The sequence below is a fragment of the Moschus berezovskii genome, chromosome 13 (assembly GCF_049115385.1).
Source record: "Moschus berezovskii isolate FMDL1 chromosome 13, NW_MosBer_1.0, whole genome shotgun sequence".
NCBI classification, from domain to species: Eukaryota; Metazoa; Chordata; class Mammalia; order Artiodactyla; family Moschidae; genus Moschus; species Moschus berezovskii.
The window spans coordinates 65,019,653-65,043,015 of record NC_142472.1 but is presented as its reverse complement, the minus strand read 5'-3'; the positions used below and the strand labels follow the sequence as shown (position 1 = coordinate 65,043,015).

General features: G+C 46.9%; 1 protein-coding gene across 1 annotated transcript in view; it reads left to right on the top strand.

Annotated features, from left to right (window-relative positions):
* FOXO1 (forkhead box O1) overlaps positions 1 to 22,811 on the top strand; it is a 94,053-nt gene extending 71,242 nt beyond the window's left edge. Inside the window, exons 2-3 of the mRNA XM_055426196.2 lie at positions 17,750 to 19,106; positions 19,569 to 22,811. Coding sequence (XP_055282171.1) covers positions 17,750 to 19,084 — 1,335 coding nt within the window. The 3' untranslated portion in view covers positions 19,085 to 19,106; positions 19,569 to 22,811. The remainder of the gene's footprint in view (positions 1 to 17,749; positions 19,107 to 19,568) is intronic.
* The last annotated feature ends 552 nt before the right edge of the window (positions 22,812 to 23,363 follow it).

Below are 23,363 nucleotides of genomic sequence, written 5' to 3'. Positions count from 1 at the left end.
ATTAATTGCGTGTTGTACAAAAAGTTCAGTGTTTTTATTTACTATGGGTGTAGTTAACTGCAGTTTGGCTCCAGACAGGTGAAAGTTAAAATTTGTGGTATAAAACAGGAAGCAGATGGGGGCTAATTAGAGTTCTGTTGATGATAAAAAGGATGACTGATCAAGGAGCAGCTGGCTTCCCAATTTAAACACAATTTGTACAATTGTGTGAGGACAGCCCTCCACAAGTTCTCTTGACTGTCTTTCCAAGGTGAAGGAATGTGTTTCAGCAACAAGTGTGAAGGCTGTTGGACTCTATTTTTGTTCACTTTTTTTTTTAAATGCTTCCAAGCAGTTTCTCCTCAGGATTTATCCATGATGAAGGAAGGGGTCACAAAACACAGCTGAGATGTTCTGTGATGCTCCGTCCACTCCAGACACCTCTTATACTCTGGAAAAGCCCAAATGCCTTTCTGTATTCTCTGAGGACATGCCCAAGCACTTGATTTGATTTTCACATTTCTTCCAGCACCCTCTCCTGCTGAGTTTCAGAATGTTGGTGCCCATGTCTCGCTAACTACATTACCCTTGTGTGTCTATGTGTAAAAGTGAAAGTGTTAGTCACTCTCTGCGACCCCACGGACTATAGCCCGCCAGGCTCTTCTGTCCGTGGAATTCTCCAGGCAGGAATACTGGAGTGGGTTGCCATGCCCTTCTCCAGGGGATCTTCCCAGTTCAGAGGTCGAGCCTAGGTCTCCTGCATCATAGGCAGATTCTTTACCGTCTGAGCCACCGTGTCTGCGTGTGGACAAGGTGTAAGGAGTAGTTTGGCATCTTGAAGCGTCTGAGCTTCTGGCTGAACTTCCTTTGCTTGATCATGCCCTGGATGACTTTTACCTTCAAGTGACACCTTCTTTTGTTGCTACTGCTAATAACGGTTGGATCAACATTAAGACCCAGTGCCCAGGGATGTGTTTTGCCTAAAAAAACGTACCAGTACTTGGTTCTCTTTGAGTTTGTGCAGGGTGGTGACTTGAGGCTTGCCTTGCTTGTGTTCAGAGACTCTATGTTTGCTTGACATTTTGTGTTTATAAGTGCTTTGTGTGATTATCTCATTTTAATTCTTATGAAAACTCTTTTGAAGTGGCAGCTGCTGTCCCCATTTTGCAGATGAGGTGATTAAAGAAGCATGGAGAGTTGAAGTGACTCATCCAGGGTCACATGTTCACTCAGTGCTAGGACTGGGTTGTTCGACTCTAGTTTTGTATGACAGCAGGCTCACGTTCTTTGGCCCAGCCACCATATTTGACTGGTTTTGTATAGAACTCGTTTTTTTTTTTACTTCCTGCTTAACGAAAGAGCTATTGTTCCCTGAAAAAATAATAAAAATCTTAGGATATAGCTTGTGAACTTCATTTTATTTGATTATGAAAATATTTGTGTGTGTGTATGGAATGATACAGGTGTTGACACTTGATAGGAAATCAGTTTTTTTGAATGAACAAATGAAAGAGGAATAGGCAGAGTTTTTTTGGTCTGCCCCCAGAGGAAGTAGCTTTATTCTGATTTTGAAAGTTGTGCATGCTCTTTCTTTTAGCAACAGCAAAAAGACAACGTTCAACTAGAAAGTAAAGATCCCTGTTGCCTTCACCACTGAGAGACATCATTATGTTCATTGAGATTGTCTTGTAGAAGAAATAGTTGACCGTACAGATTCCATGTAACTGGCAGTGAAGGTCACCATTAATGCTAGCTGCAAATAGCACGCACTGGAGGTTTCAGGGACCTGATAGTCGACTTTCATTGTCAAATGTTGTATATAAATAAACCCTCCAATCCTAGCTGCTGCTTTTGCCCAGTCTCGTTCTGCAGTAGTTCTGCTAACGAAGAGCCAGTGTGCAGGCTCCTGTCCTCTGGACTCTGTTTCCATGACCCTGGAGACGGGCTCCCTGCTCACATCATGGTTCTTACCCAGTATGGTGTCATGGCCAGGGCTGGGGTATGTTTTCCTGAGCTAGGAGACTTCTTAGGAACTAAATCATTTTTTCCATTCCCCTGTCTTCTGAGCAAATCTGCCTATCACGCTCTCCTCCTGTCATCTCCTCCCCTTCCTCCTCCTCCTGTACCTTGTGTTTACCTGCCTTCCTCCCACAGAAGCATTCAGGAGGGGTGGGGGGGATTTGGAATTGAAATTAGAGTGGGCTCATTCTGGCCCCTTGGTAAGTCTGCCTTGTGTGTTATTGAAGATACTGGTGTTGGCTCTTACTGTGAGGTCATGGGCGAGGAGTCTGTGCGGGATCCGCAGTCTTGAGTCCCCTGGCCTGCTTGGGGGAATCAGTGTCTCCTGCATCCTTCAGAGAGGGAGGGTTCCCGGTTCACCGAGCACCCAGTTTCCCAGGGCACCTGGGACAGGTCTGCTCTTTGGGAGGCAGCTCAGCAGCTTTCGGGTGGCCTGTCCTTCCACCCTGGGCGCGATCCTGAGACCTCACCAGTGCACAGTACTCTCTGTGTGCTTCCTGAAGACGCCGTACCCGTCTCAGCTCCTCTTTGGACAAAGTGGAGAGGCACAGGAGATGCAATTTGTCCAGAGTCCTCTATACAGAGGTGGAGCCAGACCTTCACTCCCTTGGCCGCCATCTTGCCAGTCGACCAGCGTTTCCCAAAGTGTGTGCCCGCCGCTGACATTGGTTTCACAGCATGGTCTGTCAGGAAGTATCAGACGTGGGGGGTGTACGTGCTCACACTCACAAAACAAACAAAAGGTCTGCGTTAATGAAGGGTGTTGTGTTTTGCTTTGTGTTGCTTTTGTGTATGAAGTTAGTGTATTAAAGGCTCTAAAAACCCCGCAGTTGGGAGTCCAGTGTAAGTTGAGGAACCCTTGCTCTTTGGCTCGGACGTTGGAGACACTCTGCTCGGCCAGAACGTGCTGCTCTGTCCAGGGTTTACTCTGGAAGTGGTCCAGGGGAGCTCCGTGGGGAGAGGACACCTCACCTTTGGACAGCTGGAGGCGAGTCCACCTGGGCAGTGGCTGGAGATGCTTCTGGAATAGAGCATCTCCCCTGGGAGTGGGGCTGGGGGTAGAGGCTGGCCGTGGGGAGTCCTGTCTGTCACCTTGTCATTGTCAGCAGCTCAGCTGGAGCTGTGTGGAGCGGGGGTTGAACCAGAATGCAGGAAGGGTCTCAGTCACCAGGATCAGCGCTCGAGGCCCTTGTGTCAGGGTTGTTAGGTAAAGATTCATGAACTGTAGCCTGGGTGACAGCTGTTGTGTTTGGCAAGGGCAGGCTGCAGAAACCTGGACCCAGAGCAGCGTGCCTCTGCCTTTTGGCAAGTGTTTGACCAGGCCCGTTCCCCGAGGGAGGCCGTGTGTGTCAGCATCCCTCCCCCAGCTCATCCTTAATATCTAATATTCGGCTCGCCGCTTTTTGTTGCTCTCCGGAGATTGCTCGATTGTGGCGGGGGCGGGGAGCATGGTGGAGGTGCAGATTCTGCATCCCTCTCACCCATCAGTCAGCCCTCTTGCTTTGGGAGAAGCAGAGCTTCTTAGCAGAACTCTTCTGTTTTGAGAGAAATTGTTCCAGCCAGGCAGGAATGATTTAATATTTTGCACCGAAATCTCAAACTCAGGAAGCACGTCTGACTTCTGAGACCTGACCCTTGGCCAGTACACTTGATGTTCTTTCTTCCCTCCCTTCCTCCGTCTCTCTCCCCCTGCCCCTTCTCCCCGCTCCCCTTTCCCTCCTTCCCCGCTTTCTCTGGATCTCTAGTTTCTTCCTGCTTTCATCCTCACCTAAACTAAGCTGTTCCAGGAGTTGAATGTAGATGGAAGGTTCACCTAAAGTATTTTAAAATCCAAAAGATAGAAACTCTGAATCGGTGGAAGTGCTTAGTTGGGTTCTGTTTGTTTTCGTGGGGAGAATAAAATGATCCCACCGGAGCCACGGTTGGGAGAAAGCGCCATGAAATAGATGGGGCTTTTGGGACCTTAATAATGAAAGGTGTGGTGTCTCTCTCAGCAAGTGTTCCTCAGCGGCAGAAAGGAAAGGAAGCAGACAGAGGCCAGGGCCCCTGGGCCGTGGAAGAAGAAAGGTCGGTGGAATCTGCTGAGGGTAGGGTTTTTATCCAGAATCATGTGCTTGTATAGTCAAATTCTGACTGGATAGTTCGCCACTGAACATTAAGTTGCCAAGATTTAGACCTTTTTCTTGTGTGTGTGTGTGTGGGGGGTTTGCACCATGATAATGGAGGTGACGTGTGCTGTGTGGTGGAGTGAGTGTGTTTGGGGGGAAACGCCATCTGTTTATCTGCACACCACTGCCGTCCAGCCACAGGTTGGTCTTGGCCCTGGATCTCACATGCACCCACCAGGGTACTGAATAGCTGAGTGATCTGCAGCAACTTTATCCCTGTTTATGTTGAACGGTCCATGGTTACATTGTAGGGCATTATTTCCTTTAATTTCCCTTTAGCCTTGCAAAACACCCTGAAAGATGTTATGGTTGAGCCTAGACAATGACCTCAAGAAACAAAAATAAACCTCTCAGAGTAAGGACGGTGTTCATATGCCAACTGTTGTGAACGATGGATTAAAAACATGAAAACACAGCAGACTTCACGACTTGTAGAATTTGTTTTCAAAACAAATGGTCCCAGCTCCAGTATCCTGCCCTTCTCTGACTATGAAAAAAAATCGTAGTCATATTTCTGAGATCATGCCACGAGTCTTAGAACCACCAAGCAGCGTTAGAATCACGAGGAAAAAAAGCCCAGCAGCAGCTTGAGAGAGATGCATGGAGCCCGGAGGTGATGCTTCTCAGCCTTTCCACGCACGCTGCAGCTGCCTCCGGTTGTGGTGTGCTTGGGGTGGTCTGAGCCAAGGACAGTTTTCTGGGTGAGGAAGAACCACACCAGAGATAGCACCTTCCTGAGATATTTTTGCTAATCAGCAAGCATTTATGTGCACATCAAAATACAGACACCCTCACATTCTTCAGTTTTTGGATAATCAAAAATATTAATATCTGCTTTTTGAGAGGAGACACGGTCTCTTCTACCGTTTCGTGGGAAGACAGGTTGGCTCGTTCCTCTAGGTTTCATATCATAACTTTATTCTGATTTTTCACTTGATCTCCTGAGCACTGCATGTGGGATAAAACACAAGCTCCTGGCTTGTTTTTATTAATAAAAGTCCGCTCCCATCTTGTTTCCTCCTCTTTCGGCGTCTGAACTCAAATACGGCCACACTTACCCCTTCTTTCTCTTCCAGACACATTTTTAGTGCTTTTCACAAACTTTTCTTCCGTATGCTGTTTCCTTGGTCACTCGGTGCACACTGAGCATTTTAGTACTGTGAGTCAGTAAGATGAAACTTATTGTTAGATTGTAAGTCACTTGCCCAGGAGTGTTCAGGTTTGGATTTGAATCCAGGTTTCTCGGGTTTTAGAACTCTTCTGTAGTGTGGTGGTGCTGGTTTAGTTGCTAAGTCATGTCCAACTCTTGCGACCCCATGGGCTGTAGCCCGCCAGGCGCCTCTGTCCTTGGGATTCTCCGGCAAGAATACAGAGTGGGTTGCCATTTCCTTCTCCAGGGTATCTTACCAAACCAGGGGTTGAACTCCTGTCTCCTGTATTGGCAGGCAGATTCTTTCCCATTGAGCCACGTGGGGCGCTGTTACATAGTATGCCTGTCACCTGTTGTTTCTGCACTCACATGGAGAACCCCCTCTCTTTTATCCGGAGATCTGACTCTTGCCTTCCTTCATGCCCCAGTTCCAGGTTAGGGTCTTTCCTTCCTTGTTTTGAGAATGTGCCTCCTTTCGTTTGTCAGCCTGGGAGGCATATGTTACTCTGCTTTTCCATGTACCTAGTATCCAGTAGAAGCCCAGTAAATACTTGTTGAATGAAAATGACATTGTAGAAGGCCCTGATTTATGTTACTGATATGGAAATGGAAATAAGTTAATTTCTGAGGTTGTCTGGATTTAAATAGTTTGTAGTAGACCCACTTCAGCAAAGCTTTGCTTGATTTCTTGATAAATTTTGGATGGAGTTTTGAATGATAAAAATGAAGATAAGAGTTTATCTTCCATTTGTATTTCCAATAAAAATGACTGATTCGGGTCCTGTGAGATTCATGGTACCCTGGCCCCCTCCATCTCCCAAGAGCAAAACTGCTGTGGTACCACTGGGGCAGAGCTGACTGGACACGTCCAGTTCCAGTCCTGACTGACCTCGGGGTCCTTTTGAAACAGTCGGCTGTCTATGTAATTAAATAAAAATACAAATAACCCAACCTTGAAGACTCTTTTAAAGAAAATATTTTGTTCTAAAATTGCATGCTATTCCTGCTTCGTTTATGGCTACTTCAAGGACCAAAATAGTTGTGCAATGTATTGGAGCCTATCTTCATTAATTGTTTGATAGAAATGTATCATGGGCTCCAAAAATGGTTAAAATATAAAACTTCTTACCTTTGGGGTTAGAGCTGCAGTGAAGAATGAGTGTTTCAAACTTAGTTCACCCACTTAAAATTCTAATCTCGCTGACAGTCTTAACTAGGTTGTCAGAATTTGTCTCAATTAGTTTTCCAAGTAATTTAAAAAAAAAAGAAAGGAAATAAGCTAATATCAAAGACACTACCTGTTGTTTATAACAAAGTGAGAGGAGTTGAAATTAGATTTATCTCACTGCTCATAGTTTAAGTGTCTAATAATGGGCACAACAACATCCAGAAAATCTTGCTTTTGTTTTAGATGATCAAAGATTTCTAGAAATTGAAATATTTAGCGTCTTTCACATTTTTAATAATAAATACTGTGTTTTCCCAGTGTGCAGTCACTACATTTTCACCATGCTTCTTTGGGTTATATGATGGTAAAGTATAGCGCGTCATCTACCTGGCTCAGATTCATATGCAGGAGAAATGGCCTAACTTGGACATGAATATAAACCTTTACTCTTCTGCAAAGACCCTAATACTGAACCATTTTGGCAAATGCATAGTTTTAGCAAAGTGGAGAAAAGGCACCGAAATGTACTAACATACTGTGGTGAATTGTAGCAGTGGTTCAGAGTATACTTGAATGCAGTAGCTCAGAAGAGATACAGAACATTTGTGCCCTGTGCAAGATTCCAGCCACAATGGTTGCTATTCACAGTTCCACTTTGGGCAAAATTCAAAGTGATAAAACTGAAAACAGTGAGCAGTGAAGTTCCAAAGAGGAGTTTAAGGTGTACCACCACAGACTCTGGGCTCGGGCAAGAAATTCTCATTCTCCATTGGTTTGACTCACCTTAAGAAACAGTTCATATAATCATTTATTCGTTCTTCCTTTGTCCATTTCCCTCTAGTATTTAAGATAGAGCTTAACTGTACAAAATTCTCTCCTTGCTTTCTCAACCCAAAACAATGGATATGTGTAGCCAGGGCATTTGAAGAGATCAACACCTCCTAAAAATGATATTCAAAAGTAGCTTTGAGGTTTTGTCTTTGGAGATTTGCAAACATAGGCTTATGCTTTTAATTCTTGGCTTTGTCATTCATGTTTCTAAAGAGGTTATCAGTTCAAACTGCAGTGTGAGAGTGAAAGGCTTAATACAAGGAGAGCTTTCCAGATGGGCAAGGTTTGCAATCACTCAGTTGGGGATCCTTTTTGTCCTTCTTGGGTTTCCCTTGTGGTTCAGCTGGTACAGAATCCGCCTGCAATGCGGGAGACCTGGCTTTGATCCTTGGGTTGAGAAGATGCCCTGGAGAAGGGAAAGGCTACCCAATCCAGTATTCTGGCCTGGAGAATTCCATGGACTGTATAGTCCAGTTCAGTTCAGTTGCTCAGTGGTGTCCAACTCGTTGGGACCCCATGGAGAATCCTTGGGTTTGCAAAGAGTCGGACACAACCGAGCGACTTTCACTTTCCACTTCATTTTGTCCTACTTGACTTTCTTTCTCTCTTCTCTCTGGAATATGGACCAGCCTAACTCTGAGGCTAAGCTCAAAAATAACGGAATCCACAGAAGTCCTAGTAGGATGTCCCCAGGTCATCTAAATCAGGTTCCAGGGCAGACTCAGTTTGGAGCCTTCCAGCACCCTGAGCCCTGGAAAGTCTTGGTGAAGCACGTTCTCCCAGAGCTGGCCTTAATCTTGACCTGAGACCTGACTTAGGCTGCGGGTCCTTGTGGACATCCCTTAATAAATGTGTTACTTCTGGTGGAGTGTCAGCGACTGTGCAGAAGTAAGGGGACCGCTTCTTGGGCTCCTTCTCTGTTGAGTTGATGCACAGTTTTCCGAGGTGACAATGCTGTTCACAGCATAGGTGACAGACAAGAGTGGCACCATGTTGCAGCTGGAGCACCTTGGACAGATGCTGCTCAGGTTGGGCACAGGCCTCATGCACAGACAAGCTGTGAGAAGGTGTGGCTTTGAGGATGGACACATTATGAAAGGCCCTGAGGGACCTGTATATGTAGGCACTTAGGTAACTTAACTGAAAGCTGCATTTCTGATGTGTTTTGGGGGTTCTCTTGGGGTCTTTTGGAGAAGAAAATGGCAACCCACTCCAGTATTCTTGCGTAGAGAATCCTGTGGACGGAGGAGCCTGGTGGGCTGCTGTCCATAGGGTCGCACAGAGTCAGATACGATTGAAGCGACTTAGCATGCATGCGTGCATTGGAGAAAGAAATGGCAACCCACTCCAGTGTTCTTGCCTGGAGAATCCCAGGGACGGAGGAGCCTGGTGGGCTGCCGTCTATGGGGTCGCACAGAGTCAGACACGACTGACGCGACTTAGCAGCAGCAGCAGCAGCTTGGGGTCTCTGACCTGGCATGGGTCCTGATGCTGACGAAGCCTTTGTTGTTTGGAAGGAAGGAAGGTGTGGGGAGTAGGGCTGTGGTCTGTTCACTGAGGTGGATCCCTGCCGTCTGCAGGGCGTGGGGACTGCTCTGGCTAGCCCAGTCTCCCGTGGTGGGTGGAATTTTGCTTTATCTTAAAGTAAATGGGCCCAGTGTTTTTGCTCGTATTGGGTCAGTGTGAATATTTGTAACTATTTGACTTGGGACAAGCTCTGAAGAATTTTTTGGGGGGTGGCCCCACAACAATGTGTACTTAAGAAATCATTGTTGCTTTATTCCTTAGCCAGAATGATGGCCCGAACGCTGGTTTCAAGATTCCGTGTAACCAAGAAAATGCTCCATTGCAAATAATGTGTGATTCAGAGTGGCATATTTTATTGCAGCTTTCTGTTCATTTTGCAGTCTAGATTTATCATATTTGAGTTCCAGAGTAGAAATAAAAGTCCATGTAAGCCTAGATTTTGCGCTTTGTAATCCTGTTTACTATGCGTACTGTAGATTATGCATTCCGTGGGCTCATCTTTTCCTGGCATTTTCTAGACTGTGAACATATTAACACATTTACGGTAAAAGGCAATTAAAGACAGTACATCCGATCGGTGGGATATTATCCTGCAGATTCTAATCTGTCCCAGGTTTCAGCATATTGCCTTTACATTCGTAAAGCTTTTTGTTGGTTCTTGTAAGCAGTTTAGGTGCACACCTTAGATAAACATTTGCTTAACATGAACAGGTTTAATGGGCTCATCACTAACTTTGACCAAACATTTTGACATTCACTTAGTTCTCTTTACAAGAATTTAAGATGTATCAAACTCATGCTGTATGCGAAGTTTCACTGTATGCCCGATTTAAGTTCCTCACCAGACGAGAGTCAATCCTAACGTATTCTTTGTTTTTTGGTTTTGATTTTGTTTTGCCTCATTCTGGTAGCCAAATGCGTAAGGTAGTTAATTGCATTTGTAAAGTAGCGTGTTTATAGAGCCATTGCAGATTCGGAAAATGGTATGGCCTATATAATAGACAGAGACTTTCATTAGGCAAATGGAAAAATCGCTTCAACAAATGAGTTTCCTCTTAATATTCTGTTCTGGTAGGGCCTTATGTGTTTGAAGCAGTCATTAGGCAAGAGCAGTGAAAAAAAAAACAAAACTCCCTATTCTGGGCAGTTAACTAAAAAGACCTTTCGGAAAGGAAGGGGTCCTTCAGGTCAGCCGACAGGCAAAGTGGGGAGTGGTGGTTCCCCGCCATGGACTTGGCAGTGCCCTCCGGCCTCTGTGCCTCCCTGGGGAAGCCGTGAGCAGGTTAAAGGGCCGGGGCTGCCTGCTTGCCTCACTGGAACTAAATTAATACCAGGAGAAACCAGCTCTACTTTGAAATCCTTAGTAGCTGACACATCCTCTCCCCACACCCACCCCCCCTTTTGAGGTATTTAAAAGAATTTTAGCTAAATGAAATTTAGTCTCTGTATATCTACCACTGGGACCTTATTATAAATGCCAGGGGTGATGACATTCACCTGAGAGTTGGCCTTGTTGGCTCCCATGGCAACCTCCGGCCCAAGCGTGTGACTGTGGGAGGTAGTTTCTGTTTTCCAGGGTTTACTTAAGCAGGACTCCACGTCAGCCGCTCTTGTGGAGACTGTACCTGGATAAGGGGGTTCAGGTACATACCTCGACATCTGGAACAGAGGGAGATGCCTGCACCTGAGGCTCCGAGCTCACTTGGGTTGTTTGGGGCTTTGCCTCTTGGAGTTCCTAGTTTCTGCTTGTGTGTAGAACACAGGACATGACATGGTATGGGTTTTCACATCCTGAGAATCAAGGACTTTGCCCTTCCTTTCATGAAATATAGCTTTCTGTGACACAGTTTTCCTTTGGGACGCAGCATGGGGAAACACCGTGCTTCTTTTTAATTACGACCTTTGGAGAAGCCAAAGCTTGGCATGGTTTTAATATCATCAAGTAAAATTTCTTTTCCATCCCGAAGATTTTTCCTTAAGTCCTCAGTGTTTGACGTTGGCAGCTGAAGATTTACCCTGAAACACTGAGGCTTTTGGCAAATACGAGCTTACTAAAGATCAGGCCAGTTGTGGAGCATCGCCTGGTTCTCTGTTGCAAGGCTTCCTCCTTGGCCAGGGAAGAGACAAGGAAGCGAGTTGTCCTCTCCTATTTGCCATCCCGACTACAAGCTGTTCCTCGGCCGGCGTGTGCGCCTCTCTCCTTGAACAACCTTGCAGACGACGCCGGTTCTGACAGGGATCACCCCCAAAGCTGACCGAGCACACTAGTTAAACGATCCAGATCTCTACCTTTCAAGTCCTCTTAAGGGGGTGGGAATAATTTCTCTGTCAAAAGAAGGGTCGCAGCTCAGTTGTAAGGACATGGAAACAGCCTCAGGAAGGCCGGCTGCCTTGTTGAACAGGAAGTCTGTGATGAATGGTTTTTAATCAAGTTGTAACCATTCATGATGGCCAAAAAATTCCTGTTTATACATCCCTTTACTTCCTATCACAAAGTAGCCAACCTTCATTTCCCTGCTTTGTGCCAGGTGATTCTTTGAGCGCTTTCTGTGGAGAGGATGCCGTTCTGTCCCCAGCGATCCTGTGTCACAGCGCTGCTGTGTCACGGGTGTCAGGACGTGGGGAGACCAGGAGCCCACGGGCCGACCTTGGAGTCCGCCTCCCCACTGCCCCCTGAAAACCTGAAACTTCTCCTGAGATGTTACATTTGCCTTTTTGGTTCTGTTTCACATGAGAACATAGTCTGCCATATGCTTTTTTTTTTTAGTAGAAGCTGATGTAGTCATATTTTACTTCCTTTGAAATTATTTGAGTCAGAGATAAAGCTGCTTTTGGAGCTAAATGCACACCTACAGCCATTGGAGAATGTGTATCTGAGATTGGTTTGGTGTGGGGGAGGGTCATCGCATGTCCTTGACTCTGATTTTACGGTTCTTCTAGGGCTTCTGTACCACGTGGTTCCTGCCTTTTGTAAATGAGCTTTCCATCTGCATTTTAATCTTTCTGAACTCTATTTTCCCTAATACAAAATAAGGGTGTGAGGACAGGTGACCTTCCCAGGACTTTCCGGCTCACAAGTTTAATGAGGCTGTGAGTCCTCTGTCCACAAAGGTTCCCGGGGAAGCGCGAGTCCTGGTGCAGACTGGGGGCCACTGATTGCAGGCAAGAAGGACAGGTTTCGGGGAGGTGAAACCAGCTTTCCAGAAGAAGAGCTGGGTGCCGGAGCCTGACGTGAACACGTGATCAAGCTCTCCACAGCGGATCTACCATTACAGCACTTTCTAAAATTGAATGTACATGCTTCGATTGGTAACATACGTCTGCCACCATCACCTGTGAAAAAGGATGGGCAAAAAGGTCATACTTTCCTTCTGTTTGCAAGCAACATGCATTACTTTACAGAGTTATTGTTTTATTAGCACCTCTCCTGGGAACTCTGCTAAACAGAGATTATTCCTACTTTCTCCTGAGTTTGTTTTCACTCTTGGAAGTGCAGGAAGGGATGTGTAGAAAGCGAGGAAGCAGGAGGAGGGGCCACGTCCATGCCTGGAGCCTACGAAGCCATTGCACACACGGGCAGAGTTCACAGGAATTCGATAAAACACTCTGGGAAAAATCTAGTTTGTCTCGCATTTTTGAAAGAATTTCTAGAATTTCTGGAACAACAAGTTCATTTAGTCATGTGTCCCAACGTCTGGGTTTGAAGTTCTCTTTGGCTGGCTGGCCGGCTGTTGCTCACACCCACCCTCTCGCAGGGCGATGGGCAGTTCTGGGCTGTGGGGCCTCTGAGGGCCTTTCCATTCTCCTTTTGGGTTCCCATAGCCTCTTTGCACATGCTTTCCCTGAGGCAACACTCGCGTCTGAAATTCACACTTCAGCTGCTCTGGTTTCCTGCCTCGAAGAGTAGCCAGTTAGAATTAAAAACAAATCATATTTTGTAAATTTATTACCCGTTGAGGCAGAAAACGAGCTTTCTAAACTAGTATTTTTAAACAAGAATTATTTCCGCTCCCTCAAGGATGCACACAGGTAACCTCAGTCTTAAGTAAATATGTTCCTGTGATTCTTCTTAATGATGGTGAAGCCAAAACATGGTTTTTCCAGCCGGCAGTGGTGTTGCGTGCAGAGACATTTTGCAGGAGATTCATTTTCTGAGCCTCAGTGCTCCCATTTTCAAAATGGGGCCAGTGATAACCTGCCTTACAGGACTCTTCCAAGGATAGCATGACACATGATGTATTGAAAGCAGTTTGTAAGCATTAAAGTAAAATCCAGGTGTAAAATAAGAAGACCCAGGGGGTCCTGAGCAGGATGTATTCAGCTTTAAGTTGCTGGTTTTGTTTTTGGTTGAACACAGAGACCAGAGTAGTCTTAGAATGCCCAGCAGAAATTGGGGTGAAGAGAGGTGCCTGAGAGGTGGTGGTCTCATTCTCATTATAAAGGAATAATTTAATTATTATAATAATCTAGTTATAAAGAAATAATGAGAATGAGACCGATGTTTGTAATATGGATGAGTTGCTGAAACACAGCCATTATCCTATTCAAAACAGCGGCTGATATTGGTTGAGCTAAGGGCATCTGTTATCTCATTTAATCTTGAAAACAGCCTGTAAATGTAAGATCTGTTCCATCCATCCAATAGATGCTTCGGTGGTAGAGCCGTGAGGGTCCAGTGCCCAAGAGGACAGCCCAGGTCTCCAAGCTCCTGGAGCTCACAGACTTGTGGGAAGCCAGGTGGAGCAGAGTGGTGCTTGTGGTGAGCAATCCAGGCCCTGTGTCAGCTGCAGAATGGGATGGGGTTCTCGGGAAACGCTTTCAGAAGAGAGAAACAGTCAGGCTGAGACAGAAGTGGCGGGGTGGGGTGGGAGTGGTGACCTTTGGCAGGAAAACGTCAAGGCTCCTGGACAGTCCTTTGTACATTTCCTGTCCTGAGTGGCCATTTAGGTGGACTGGTTCCTTCCCCAGGTAGATCATAAAACACCCAGAAGGCAGACTCTGTGAGTAGTTCCTTCTGATGTCCCTCGCTGCGCCCAGCATAAATCAGCCCCAGTGTTAATAAAAGTTACTTGGCATGAAGTGGTGCAGGAATGGTCAGAGAAAAGAGGTGGATGGCATGGCACCTTCCCTGTGATGTTTTTGGGATGTTGGTCAACAGCCGTTCACTGAATGTATCTTGTGTGTAAGGCGTCTTCTAGAAGCTTTGAGATGAGATTAAAAAAAAAACCAGAAACCCTTACCCTTCAAGAGGTGTGGAATATGGTCTGCAGAGGGCACGGAATGAACCCTTGAGCTAGAAACAGCCACTAGAGCAGGTTGAGCAAGCCGGGGCACCCAGTGGGTCCAGGGTGCCGCTGCCCCCATGGACTTGCCGCCTCGCTCGGGGTGGGCAGGCACGCAGATGGTGAGGGAGGGTCGGGGGCCGGCAGCTGAGGGGCGTGTGCAGCAGAGATGACAGCTGGTGGAGGGGGGAGTTGCTGAGGGCTCCTTTTCTCTAGTGATTTCGGCGAACATTCGGGATTTGGGTGAGCGGTTTGCAGTGCGCGAGTCCTTCTGTCCTCACACCGTGCCTCTCTCTTCACGTGATACTTGTTCCCAGTTGAAGCTCAGAGCCCTGCTGGCTGCGTGTGGCTCTCTGCCCGGGTCACAGGGAACCACGCTTGCCCCACCTTGGCTGTGTCCACTGCATCCGGCTGAGATTCGCAGACATCACATCGTGAATTGATGTTGTTCAGTCGCTCAGTCGTGTCTGACTCTTTGCAACCCCGTGGACCGCGGCAGGCCAGCCTGCTCTGTCCTTCACTGTCTCCCGGAGCGTGCTCACACTCACGTGCATTAAGTCGGTGATGCCATCCAATAATCTCTTCCTCTGTCACCCTCTGTCTTCCTTACCCAGGGATCGAACCCTGGTCTCCTGCATTGCAGACAGATTCTTTAGTGTCTGAGCCCAACATCATGACTAGCGACATGTATTTTTTCAAGCTTTACCTATTCAACATCTCCCACTCCAATTCCTCCCATTGGATTATCATAGCTTCTTTAATGTCCTGCTGGCTGTGTGAAAAACAGGAATTTATGTAACCAGCCCTGCACAGCAAACCTTTTCCTGTTTGGGGAAAAATTTTTTTTTAATTGTTGGTAAAGTTAGGAGACAGCTCTGTTACTCAAAGAGTGACCTGAAATGTCCTCTTAGGAAAATATGTAGCATAATGTTTTGATAAGTAAGGTATTGCTTACACCCCATGTGCACCCCTGCACGGCATCCCCCCCGCCCAACATTTTTGGTAAGTCCGAGTAGTAAGCCAGTGTGTGTCTTGCCCAGGTTAGTGAATACTTCCTGACCTTGTGTTTTTTTTTTCTTCTTCCTGAACTTTTTAAAGATTCCGTCTTTAAACAGCTTCTGCAGTCTTGTTCGAAGTGTCCCCCAGTTGCAGTTACAAATGATCTGACCTAATGATATGTATCATAGAGCTGTGTCCCCGCACCCTCACCCCCGAGTCTGTACAGACAGCCAGGAAGCCACTATCTGGGAAGATCTTCCCCCTTCATCATTAACCAAATGTGACAGGGACAGGAGTCAAGCTTCCTTTCCTCCAGAGATTCCATCGTAGCTTATCTGTGTTTCTATTGTGTTTAAAGAACAAGATAGTCATGATGGAATATTGTGCAAATGCCCAGATGTCCAGCCTGTACAGGCTCTGCTCCAGGTTGGCCCCAGGAGCAGGCCTGCTTCTTTGAGGAGGAATGTAGAGGTTGGGGGGCCGTGTGTGTGTGTGTGTGTGTGTGTGTGTGTGTGTGTGAGTGAAACCTTCCTGAGCCTTCCCTGTAGGGTTTGGAGAATCTGATGGGGATGGAATAGACTATTAGAAAGATGCAGCTCCCGGCCTCTTTCCAGGGGCTCCAGTCTGGACTTGGGGAGAGGTCTGTAGGTGGGAAGAAAGACAGAGTCTTGGGAACAGAAGAAGCCCCTCCCCGCCACCCACGTACATGCTTGCCCAGCATCCAGCCTGGAAGCCCCCTTCCAGGGCCGTGACTGACCCCGCTTGCTTGGGCCTGGCCAAAGGGCTGTCCCAGGGCTGCTGTGTTGCAATCCTCGCGTGGAATGTAGGACAGAGGGTCAGAGGGCATTTTGAAATGTAGATTTCTCAGCCTTGACTGTCTGGCCTCATTCTGACTTCTGTGTCTCCTTTTAGAAAGGGAGATTTTTTTTTTCTTTGTTTGTTTTCTACCTCCTTTAAATGAGAGAGATGGTGAGCTCATGGTTTGCATGGAGCCCCGGCCGGTCCTGCCTTGCAGAGGCTCTGTTCTGGCACAGCAACTGGCACTCAACCATCTGAGTCCCACGGCGATGAGGATGTGGGCGCTGTGGCTGCATCTTTGGGTGACCACAGATCCAGCCAGAGTCGCTTCGTGGTCAGGGAGAAGGGGCCGCAGGGGTCCCGGGGGCTTGCTCAGCAGAGCCGGGCATCCAGAGGAAGCCAGAGAGGTGTGGGGGCCATGCGCTCAGTCCTGCTCCGGGAGTCCGGGACGCCCGGAACCTGCTCTGGGCCCTGATGATGGAGAGCCGTGAGTGCACAGAGAGAGGCTCCTGCGTGCCTGTCCCGCGCTGGGGCTGAGCCAGCCAGGGTGCGCCCTGCTGCCCAGGAGCCCCTCCTCCTTGTCCACAGCAGGCTTTCCAGGTGCCGGCAGTCTCACGCTTCACCCAGGACAGGAGTCGCACTCGGGCTTCCCCCCTTACAGCCCGGCCCTACCGCTTCTGCCGGGGCTTGCGCTGTCTTTGGCTCCTGTCTCAGTGTGTTCGGAGTTGGCGGGTTTGTGTTTGTAATACCACTAAGCTCCTGCCCACACCCCAGTGACTAGGAGGAGGGGAATGGGTTCAGAAAGGGTGGTGCCTTGCGCCCTCCCGCCACGGAGGGATCTGATAGCTTCTTCTCACCAGCCATTTACCATGTTGGACACTGGCTGAGCTCCTGACATACCTTGTCTCGTTGGACCCGAGGAACCACCCGCAAAGGGGGTTCTAAAGCACGTGGGGGCCAGGCAGCTTCCCAAGGTTTGTAGCCAGTGAGTAGCAGAGCTACCCAGGGGCTCAAGGTTGGTTTTCTGTCCTAACCATCCTGGGAGCTGTATATGTCACAATTTAGTCATGGAGCCGTACTCAGTGGATCAGAGCCACCAGCTCTCTGCCCTTTCCACCACTCCTTCCCTCCCAGGGCAGCATTTCGGCTCGAGTAGAAGCTGGGAAGAGAGGGTTGCGAACAGCAGTTGAGTTTTAAGTTTTTTTTTCCCTTGGTATTTCAACTTTCTAAAATTAAAACCACCACCACCACCTCGTTTTCCTTCCGTTCACCTATATCTGCCTAATGGACTTTAAGAATGTGAATGAATCTAGGTCTTGACTAGTTTTCAGGGTTTTGATTCTTGACTGAGAATATAATCTGCTTCCTTTCCCTCCTGTTGGTGATCACGTGGACCCCATAATACAAAACTTCTCACTTCATGTTCAGTGGCGCATGTACCGTCCGCAGACAACTTGCAGTAGTTCTGGGGGGGGTGATTGGACGGATAGGGGTTTTGATAACACTCTGTTAACGGAGTGGTATTTGCATCACAAATCTAAGTGGTTTAAAAACCAAGTCCTGTCATTTCCATGGGAAATAGAGCTATGTAAAAGTGTTTATAATAATGCCTGTTTAGCTTTTTCCCCTTGTTAAATTAAAATACAGATACTGTTTTTAAGATACAGTACTGCTTTATTCGTTGGAGTGGTCTTGTAGTGACGGTGCAGATCTGTACCATAAACTTTGAAAACATGACTTGTCTTCCACGTGAGACGGGTCTGTGTGTACAGTGGTTCTTCCAGCCAGAGCAGTATTTGTATTTCTGACGCGGTGTTTTGCTTTACAGAATTCAATTCGTCATAATCTGTCCCTGCACAGCAAGTTCATCCGCGTGCAGAATGAAGGAACTGGAAAAAGCTCCTGGTGGATGCTCAATCCAGAGGGAGGCAAGAGTGGGAAATCCCCCAGGAGAAGAGCCGCGTCCATGGACAACAACAGTAAATTTGCTAAGAGCCGAGGCCGAGCTGCCAAGAAAAAAGCGTCCCTGCAGTCTGGCCAGGAGGGTGCCGGGGACAGCCCAGGATCGCAGTTTTCCAAGTGGCCCGCAAGCCCCGGCTCTCACAGCAACGACGACTTCGACAACTGGAGTACCTTTCGCCCTCGAACCAGCTCCAACGCTAGTACCATTAGCGGGAGGCTCTCTCCCATCATGACCGAGCAGGACGACCTGGGAGATGGGGACGTGCACCCAATGGTGTACCCGCCGTCCGCCGCAAAGATGGCTTCTACCCTGCCCAGTCTGTCTGAGATCAGTAACCCCGAGAACATGGAGAACCTTTTGGATAATCTCAACCTTCTCTCGTCACCAGCGTCATTAACTGTGTCCACCCAGTCTTCACCGGGCACCATGATGCAGCAGACGCCCTGCTACTCCTTCGCGCCGCCAAACACCAGTCTGAATTCACCCAGCCCCAACTACCAAAAATACACGTATGGCCAGTCCAGCATGAGCCCCCTGCCCCAGATGCCCATGCAGACGCTGCAGGACAACAAACCGAGTTACGGAGGCATGAGCCAGTACTGTGCGCCAGGACTCCTGAAGGAGCTGCTGACGTCCGACTCTCCCCCGCACAACGATATCATGACGCCAGTCGATCCGGGGGTGGCTCAAGCCAACAGCCGAGTGCTCGGCCAGAACGTGTTGATGGGCCCCAGCTCGGTCATGCCGGCCTACGGTGGCCAGGCCTCTCACAACAAAATGATGACCCCCAGCTCCCACACCCACCCCGGACACGCTCAGTCGACATCCGCAGTCAACGGGCGTGCCTTGCCCCACGCGGTAAACACCATGCCCCACACCTCGGGTATGAACCGCCTGGCCCCGGTGAAGACAGCTTTACAAGTGCCTCTGGCCCACCCCATGCAGATGAGCGCCCTGGGGGGCTATTCCTCGGTGAGCAGCTGCAATGGCTACGGCCGGATGGGCGTTCTCCACCAGGAGAAGCTCCCCAGTGACTTGGACGGCATGTTTATCGAGCGCTTGGACTGTGACATGGAGTCCATCATTCGGAACGACCTCATGGACGGAGACACGTTGGATTTTAACTTTGACAACGTGTTGCCCAACCAAAGCTTCCCGCACAGCGTCAAGACGACAACACACAGCTGGGTGTCAGGCTGAGAGTGAGCCAGCGAGTGAGCAGGTAAGACCCCGACACCAAAAGGCCTTCTGAAGACAGGACTTAGAGAGAGGAGCCCAGTAACTTGCCTTGTATCTTCCGGGGTCGGGACTTTTTTATTTTTATGTCAGCCGGCCGCCATTTGTGGAGAGGCATCTTTTATCATTCATTCTCTGCCCTTTTTGGCAGCTTATAAATTCTCCTCTGAGCTGAAACATAAGGAAGCTTCCTCTAATGGCTTTAAAGAGTTTCTTTTGACAGAAGGCTGCATCTTCTTAGTAACTCTTCAATAAATGAGTACATTTGATACAAATCAAATGCTGAAGGGGTTTTTAAAGTGGAATTTTCTCCCATTGAATGATTTCAGAGCTGTTTGAGAAAGCCCAACCCTCCCCCAAGTATGTCTGTCATCCGAATATGTTAAGTTGAATCGATTTTCATTTGGTTGTTTTCAATGCTTGTGTGTGTGTATGTGTTTTTTCCTAGGCTACACTTAAAAGTACTTCAGATTGTCTGACAGCAGGAACTGAGAGAAGCAGTCCAAAGATGTCCTTCACCCTACCTTTTCGTTTTCTTGATTTTAAAAAAAAAAACCAGAACGCATTTCTTTTTTCCTTTCGTCAGACTTGGCAGCGAAGACACTTTTCCTGTACAGGATGTTTGCCCAATGTTTGCAGGTTATGTGCTGCTGTAGATAAGGACTGTGCCATTGGAAATTTCATTACAATGAAGTGCCAAACTCACTACACCATATAATTGCAGAAAAGACTTTTGGATCCTGGTGTGCTTTTCAACTTTTGTACATAAGCCGTAGCTACAGAATTGTATCTGTGTGCATTTTTTTTTTTTAATATTCATTTGGTCCAAGGAAAGTTTATACTCTTTTTGTAATACTGTGATGGTTTCATGTCCTTGGTAAGTTAAACTTTGGTTTTGTACTACCTGTGTTCTGCTGAACTGATGAATCACAGAGAACCAAGCTCTCCGTTCTGCAGCTCCACTGAACAGCTCTGCCTCTGTTCACGGCACCGCATAATTCACAGGAGAACCAGTAGCCTGTTGTCCATCTGCTGAATTAATGGACTTATCAAAACTCTTTTGGGGGGAAAAAAAAGATTAAACTCCAGCCTTGTACAGGTCTTTTCTATTTTTTTTCTTCTTCGTTTATTTTGTTATTTGCAAATTTGTACAAACACTTTAAATGGTTCTAATTTCCATATAAATGATTTTTGATGTTACTGTTGGGACTTGAGATCATTTTTGGAATAGATACTGAACTGTAATGTTTTCTTAAAACTCGAGTCTACCTTTGTTACATAGTCTGCTTGTAAATTTGTGGAATCCCAGACATTTGAAGCAGCATCTGTGATTTTCCTTTTGTATTTCTAACTGGACTAGTACTAATTTTATACATGCTTCACTGGTTTGTATACTTGGGGATGCTCCTTGGTGATGTTTTCTGACTAATCTTAAAATCCTTGTAATTAGTACTTGCACACCCAACATTTCTGGCCCTACCTTGGCAGGAGAGTGATGTATAGTTCCAGACAGTTTGTGTTTCACGTTGAGAACTTGATTTGTTTTTGTGTATGTGTTTTACAGAAATCCCTTCTGCTTCTGCTGTCCTTGTGAACTAGGCATTCCTGCCCGGCATTGAATCTTCTGATCAGTGCCTGTATGCGCTTTGTTTCAAGTACTCCTGGGGGGAGGCTGCGTAGTATTTGGAGATCAGAAGCGGAGACCCACCTCCAAAACAGTGCTCCTTTCTCAAGCTGGGGTTTTGATCAACTTAACCTTTTTGAGTTGAACTTCAGCAAAAGTTTTCCCTTGTAACACTGTGCTCTTCCTGGTCTAGGTGGAAGTTGGCTTTGTACGTCTGGAGAATTATGTCCATACTCACTCTTCAGCCCCCTTCCCCTTCTGTCCTGCAGATTACTTGTTGCACTGTGGAAAGTGGGGTTGAACGGGGGAATTTTTAAATAGGACTTGAGTGATTTTTAAAGTGCTTGGTGTTCATGAGTGCAGATGACTACCAAACAGACTAGCACTTGCTTAAAAATTCGGGCACTAAATTTGAAAACCGACAAGCCAGCAGTAAGTTATACCTTTGAATCTATTTAGAAAGCCATTGCGTTAAGAATTGGAGAGTTTCTTTCCCCTTTAGCAACCCAAACTATAATTCTGGTCATTATGTTGTAATATTTTCCAGTTACCTGTAACTGATTAGACCCAAGTTAATTGGCTTTGCATCCCATTTAGTCCCATCAGTGTTTTCAAGTCGTGCGGAATGTCCAGAGTCAGCACAGTGAAAGGAACAGGTGCACAAAAGTGTTCCTCTGGCCTTCTTGAGAAAGCTCTGACTTCTGTGACGCTTGCTTTGTCTTGCCCAAGAATTGTGTCTCTCCTGGCTTGGTTTCTCCTCCACGTTTAACAAGAACACAAGTGTTCTGGATGGATTTCCTCCAGGAGGCAGGCTCTATTGTATGCTTCCCACAGTGACTTCTATACTTTGGAAAATTCATTAAATAGCCACCCCTCTAACCATCTTCATTGTTGGCCACTCCAAAATGAGGGTTTCAGAAGCCCTGGTTCCTCTGACCAGTGCCCCCTGCACACGTGCTCAGACTCGTTGGGGCCGCAGTTCTCGTGTTCCCCTCTGTGACCACCACTTCCCGCCCCCAGGCCAGCACACACTGAGCCTCATCAGGCCCATCGTTCACTGAAGAGACAACTAGCTACAAAAAAAAAAAAATCACTGTTCAAATCTTACTACTTCATAGAGTGACTTTTTAAAAGATGTTGCTTCCTCTTGAGTCTATGTAAATATCTTTATTTTTCCCTTCAAATTTTTTTTTTTTGTGTGTGTGTGTTGAAATTCTAACAGGAATCCTGGGTAGCTCTCCAGGGTACAGTGAAGTTCAGTGAAAGGCACCTTGTCGGTTTTGAAAACAAACATTATGTGACCTCTGGTAATTCTTTTTCTGTACGAATACTGACTTTCTGGAGTAATGAGTATATCAGTTATTGTACATGATTGCTTTGTGAAATGTGCAAATGATATCACCTATGCAGCCTTGTTTGATTTATTTTCTCTGGTTTGTACTGTTATTAAAAGCATATTGTATTATAGAGCTATTCAGATATTTTAAATATAAAGTATTGTTTCCGTAATATAGATGTATGGAGTATATTTAGGTGATAGATGTGTTACTTGGAAAGGTCTGCTTTGAAAAACTGAGAAAGTCTAAATTAAAATCCCAGTGAGCAGTAAATCAATGGGACGTCCCAAGAAGGAGGAGAAAGACACTCAAAATGGAAACGGTTCCCCTGAAGTATATGATTTGGACTTAATTCAGCTGCTGGATATGTGTTACCAATCTCCCCACCCCACCCCACCCCTGTCCCCAGCTGAATGATTACCGAGTAATCGTTCAGTAAAAGATGCAATGTGGTTTATGCAGACAAAACAGCCTAGCATTACTCTTGGCCTCCTCCCTGAGGAGGGTGACAGCCTGGCGGCCTGGCCAGGCCTGGCCACGTTCATCCCATCTGGATGCAGACAGACCCGCCCACCCTTGGCCAGTCGAGTTTAGTACCCGTGCAGATCCTACGTTCCTGCTCCAATACAATGAAAAGTGCCTGATGATGCTGATGTACTTACAGACACAAGAACAATCTTTGCTATTATTGTATAAAGCCATAAATGTACATAAATCATGTTTAAATGGTTTGGTGTCATTCTTTTTTAGTTGTGCAGAGTAAGCTCTTTATTAGGTTCTTTTTTTTTCCCCCCTTTGTGTTTAGCTATCACATGAGTTGAAACCTTGGCAGCCACAGTGGCATGCCTTATTAAAATCTGGTATTTCTTTGGTGAGGGGGGGTGATGTGGAAACACTCTCTAGGACCAAACTATAGTCCCTGAGGGTTGGAGAGCAAGTTGGATCCGTGATAACAAACCACCCTGGAGTGCTTCATCTCTCCGTGCATGACACAGCGTCGGCACAGAAATGACTAGGTGTAGGAGAACTCGTGCTGGAGTAGGCAGAGCTGAAGGTAAAAATACCTGAAGGTCAGGTGGGGAGGGCCCTGGCTAGGAAGTCGCCCAGCAGGGATGGGTGGTGTGGTGGGAACATTGGCTTCCCAAGGCCACATGAAGGAGGGGGCGGGGGGTAGTTCTTCCATTCAGTGGCTGCAGATGGGAGATTTCTATGTTTGCTTCTCTTTAGAAAATGCTCGAGGAATAAACTAGGATTAGATTGTGTGTGTGTGTGTGTCAGTTCA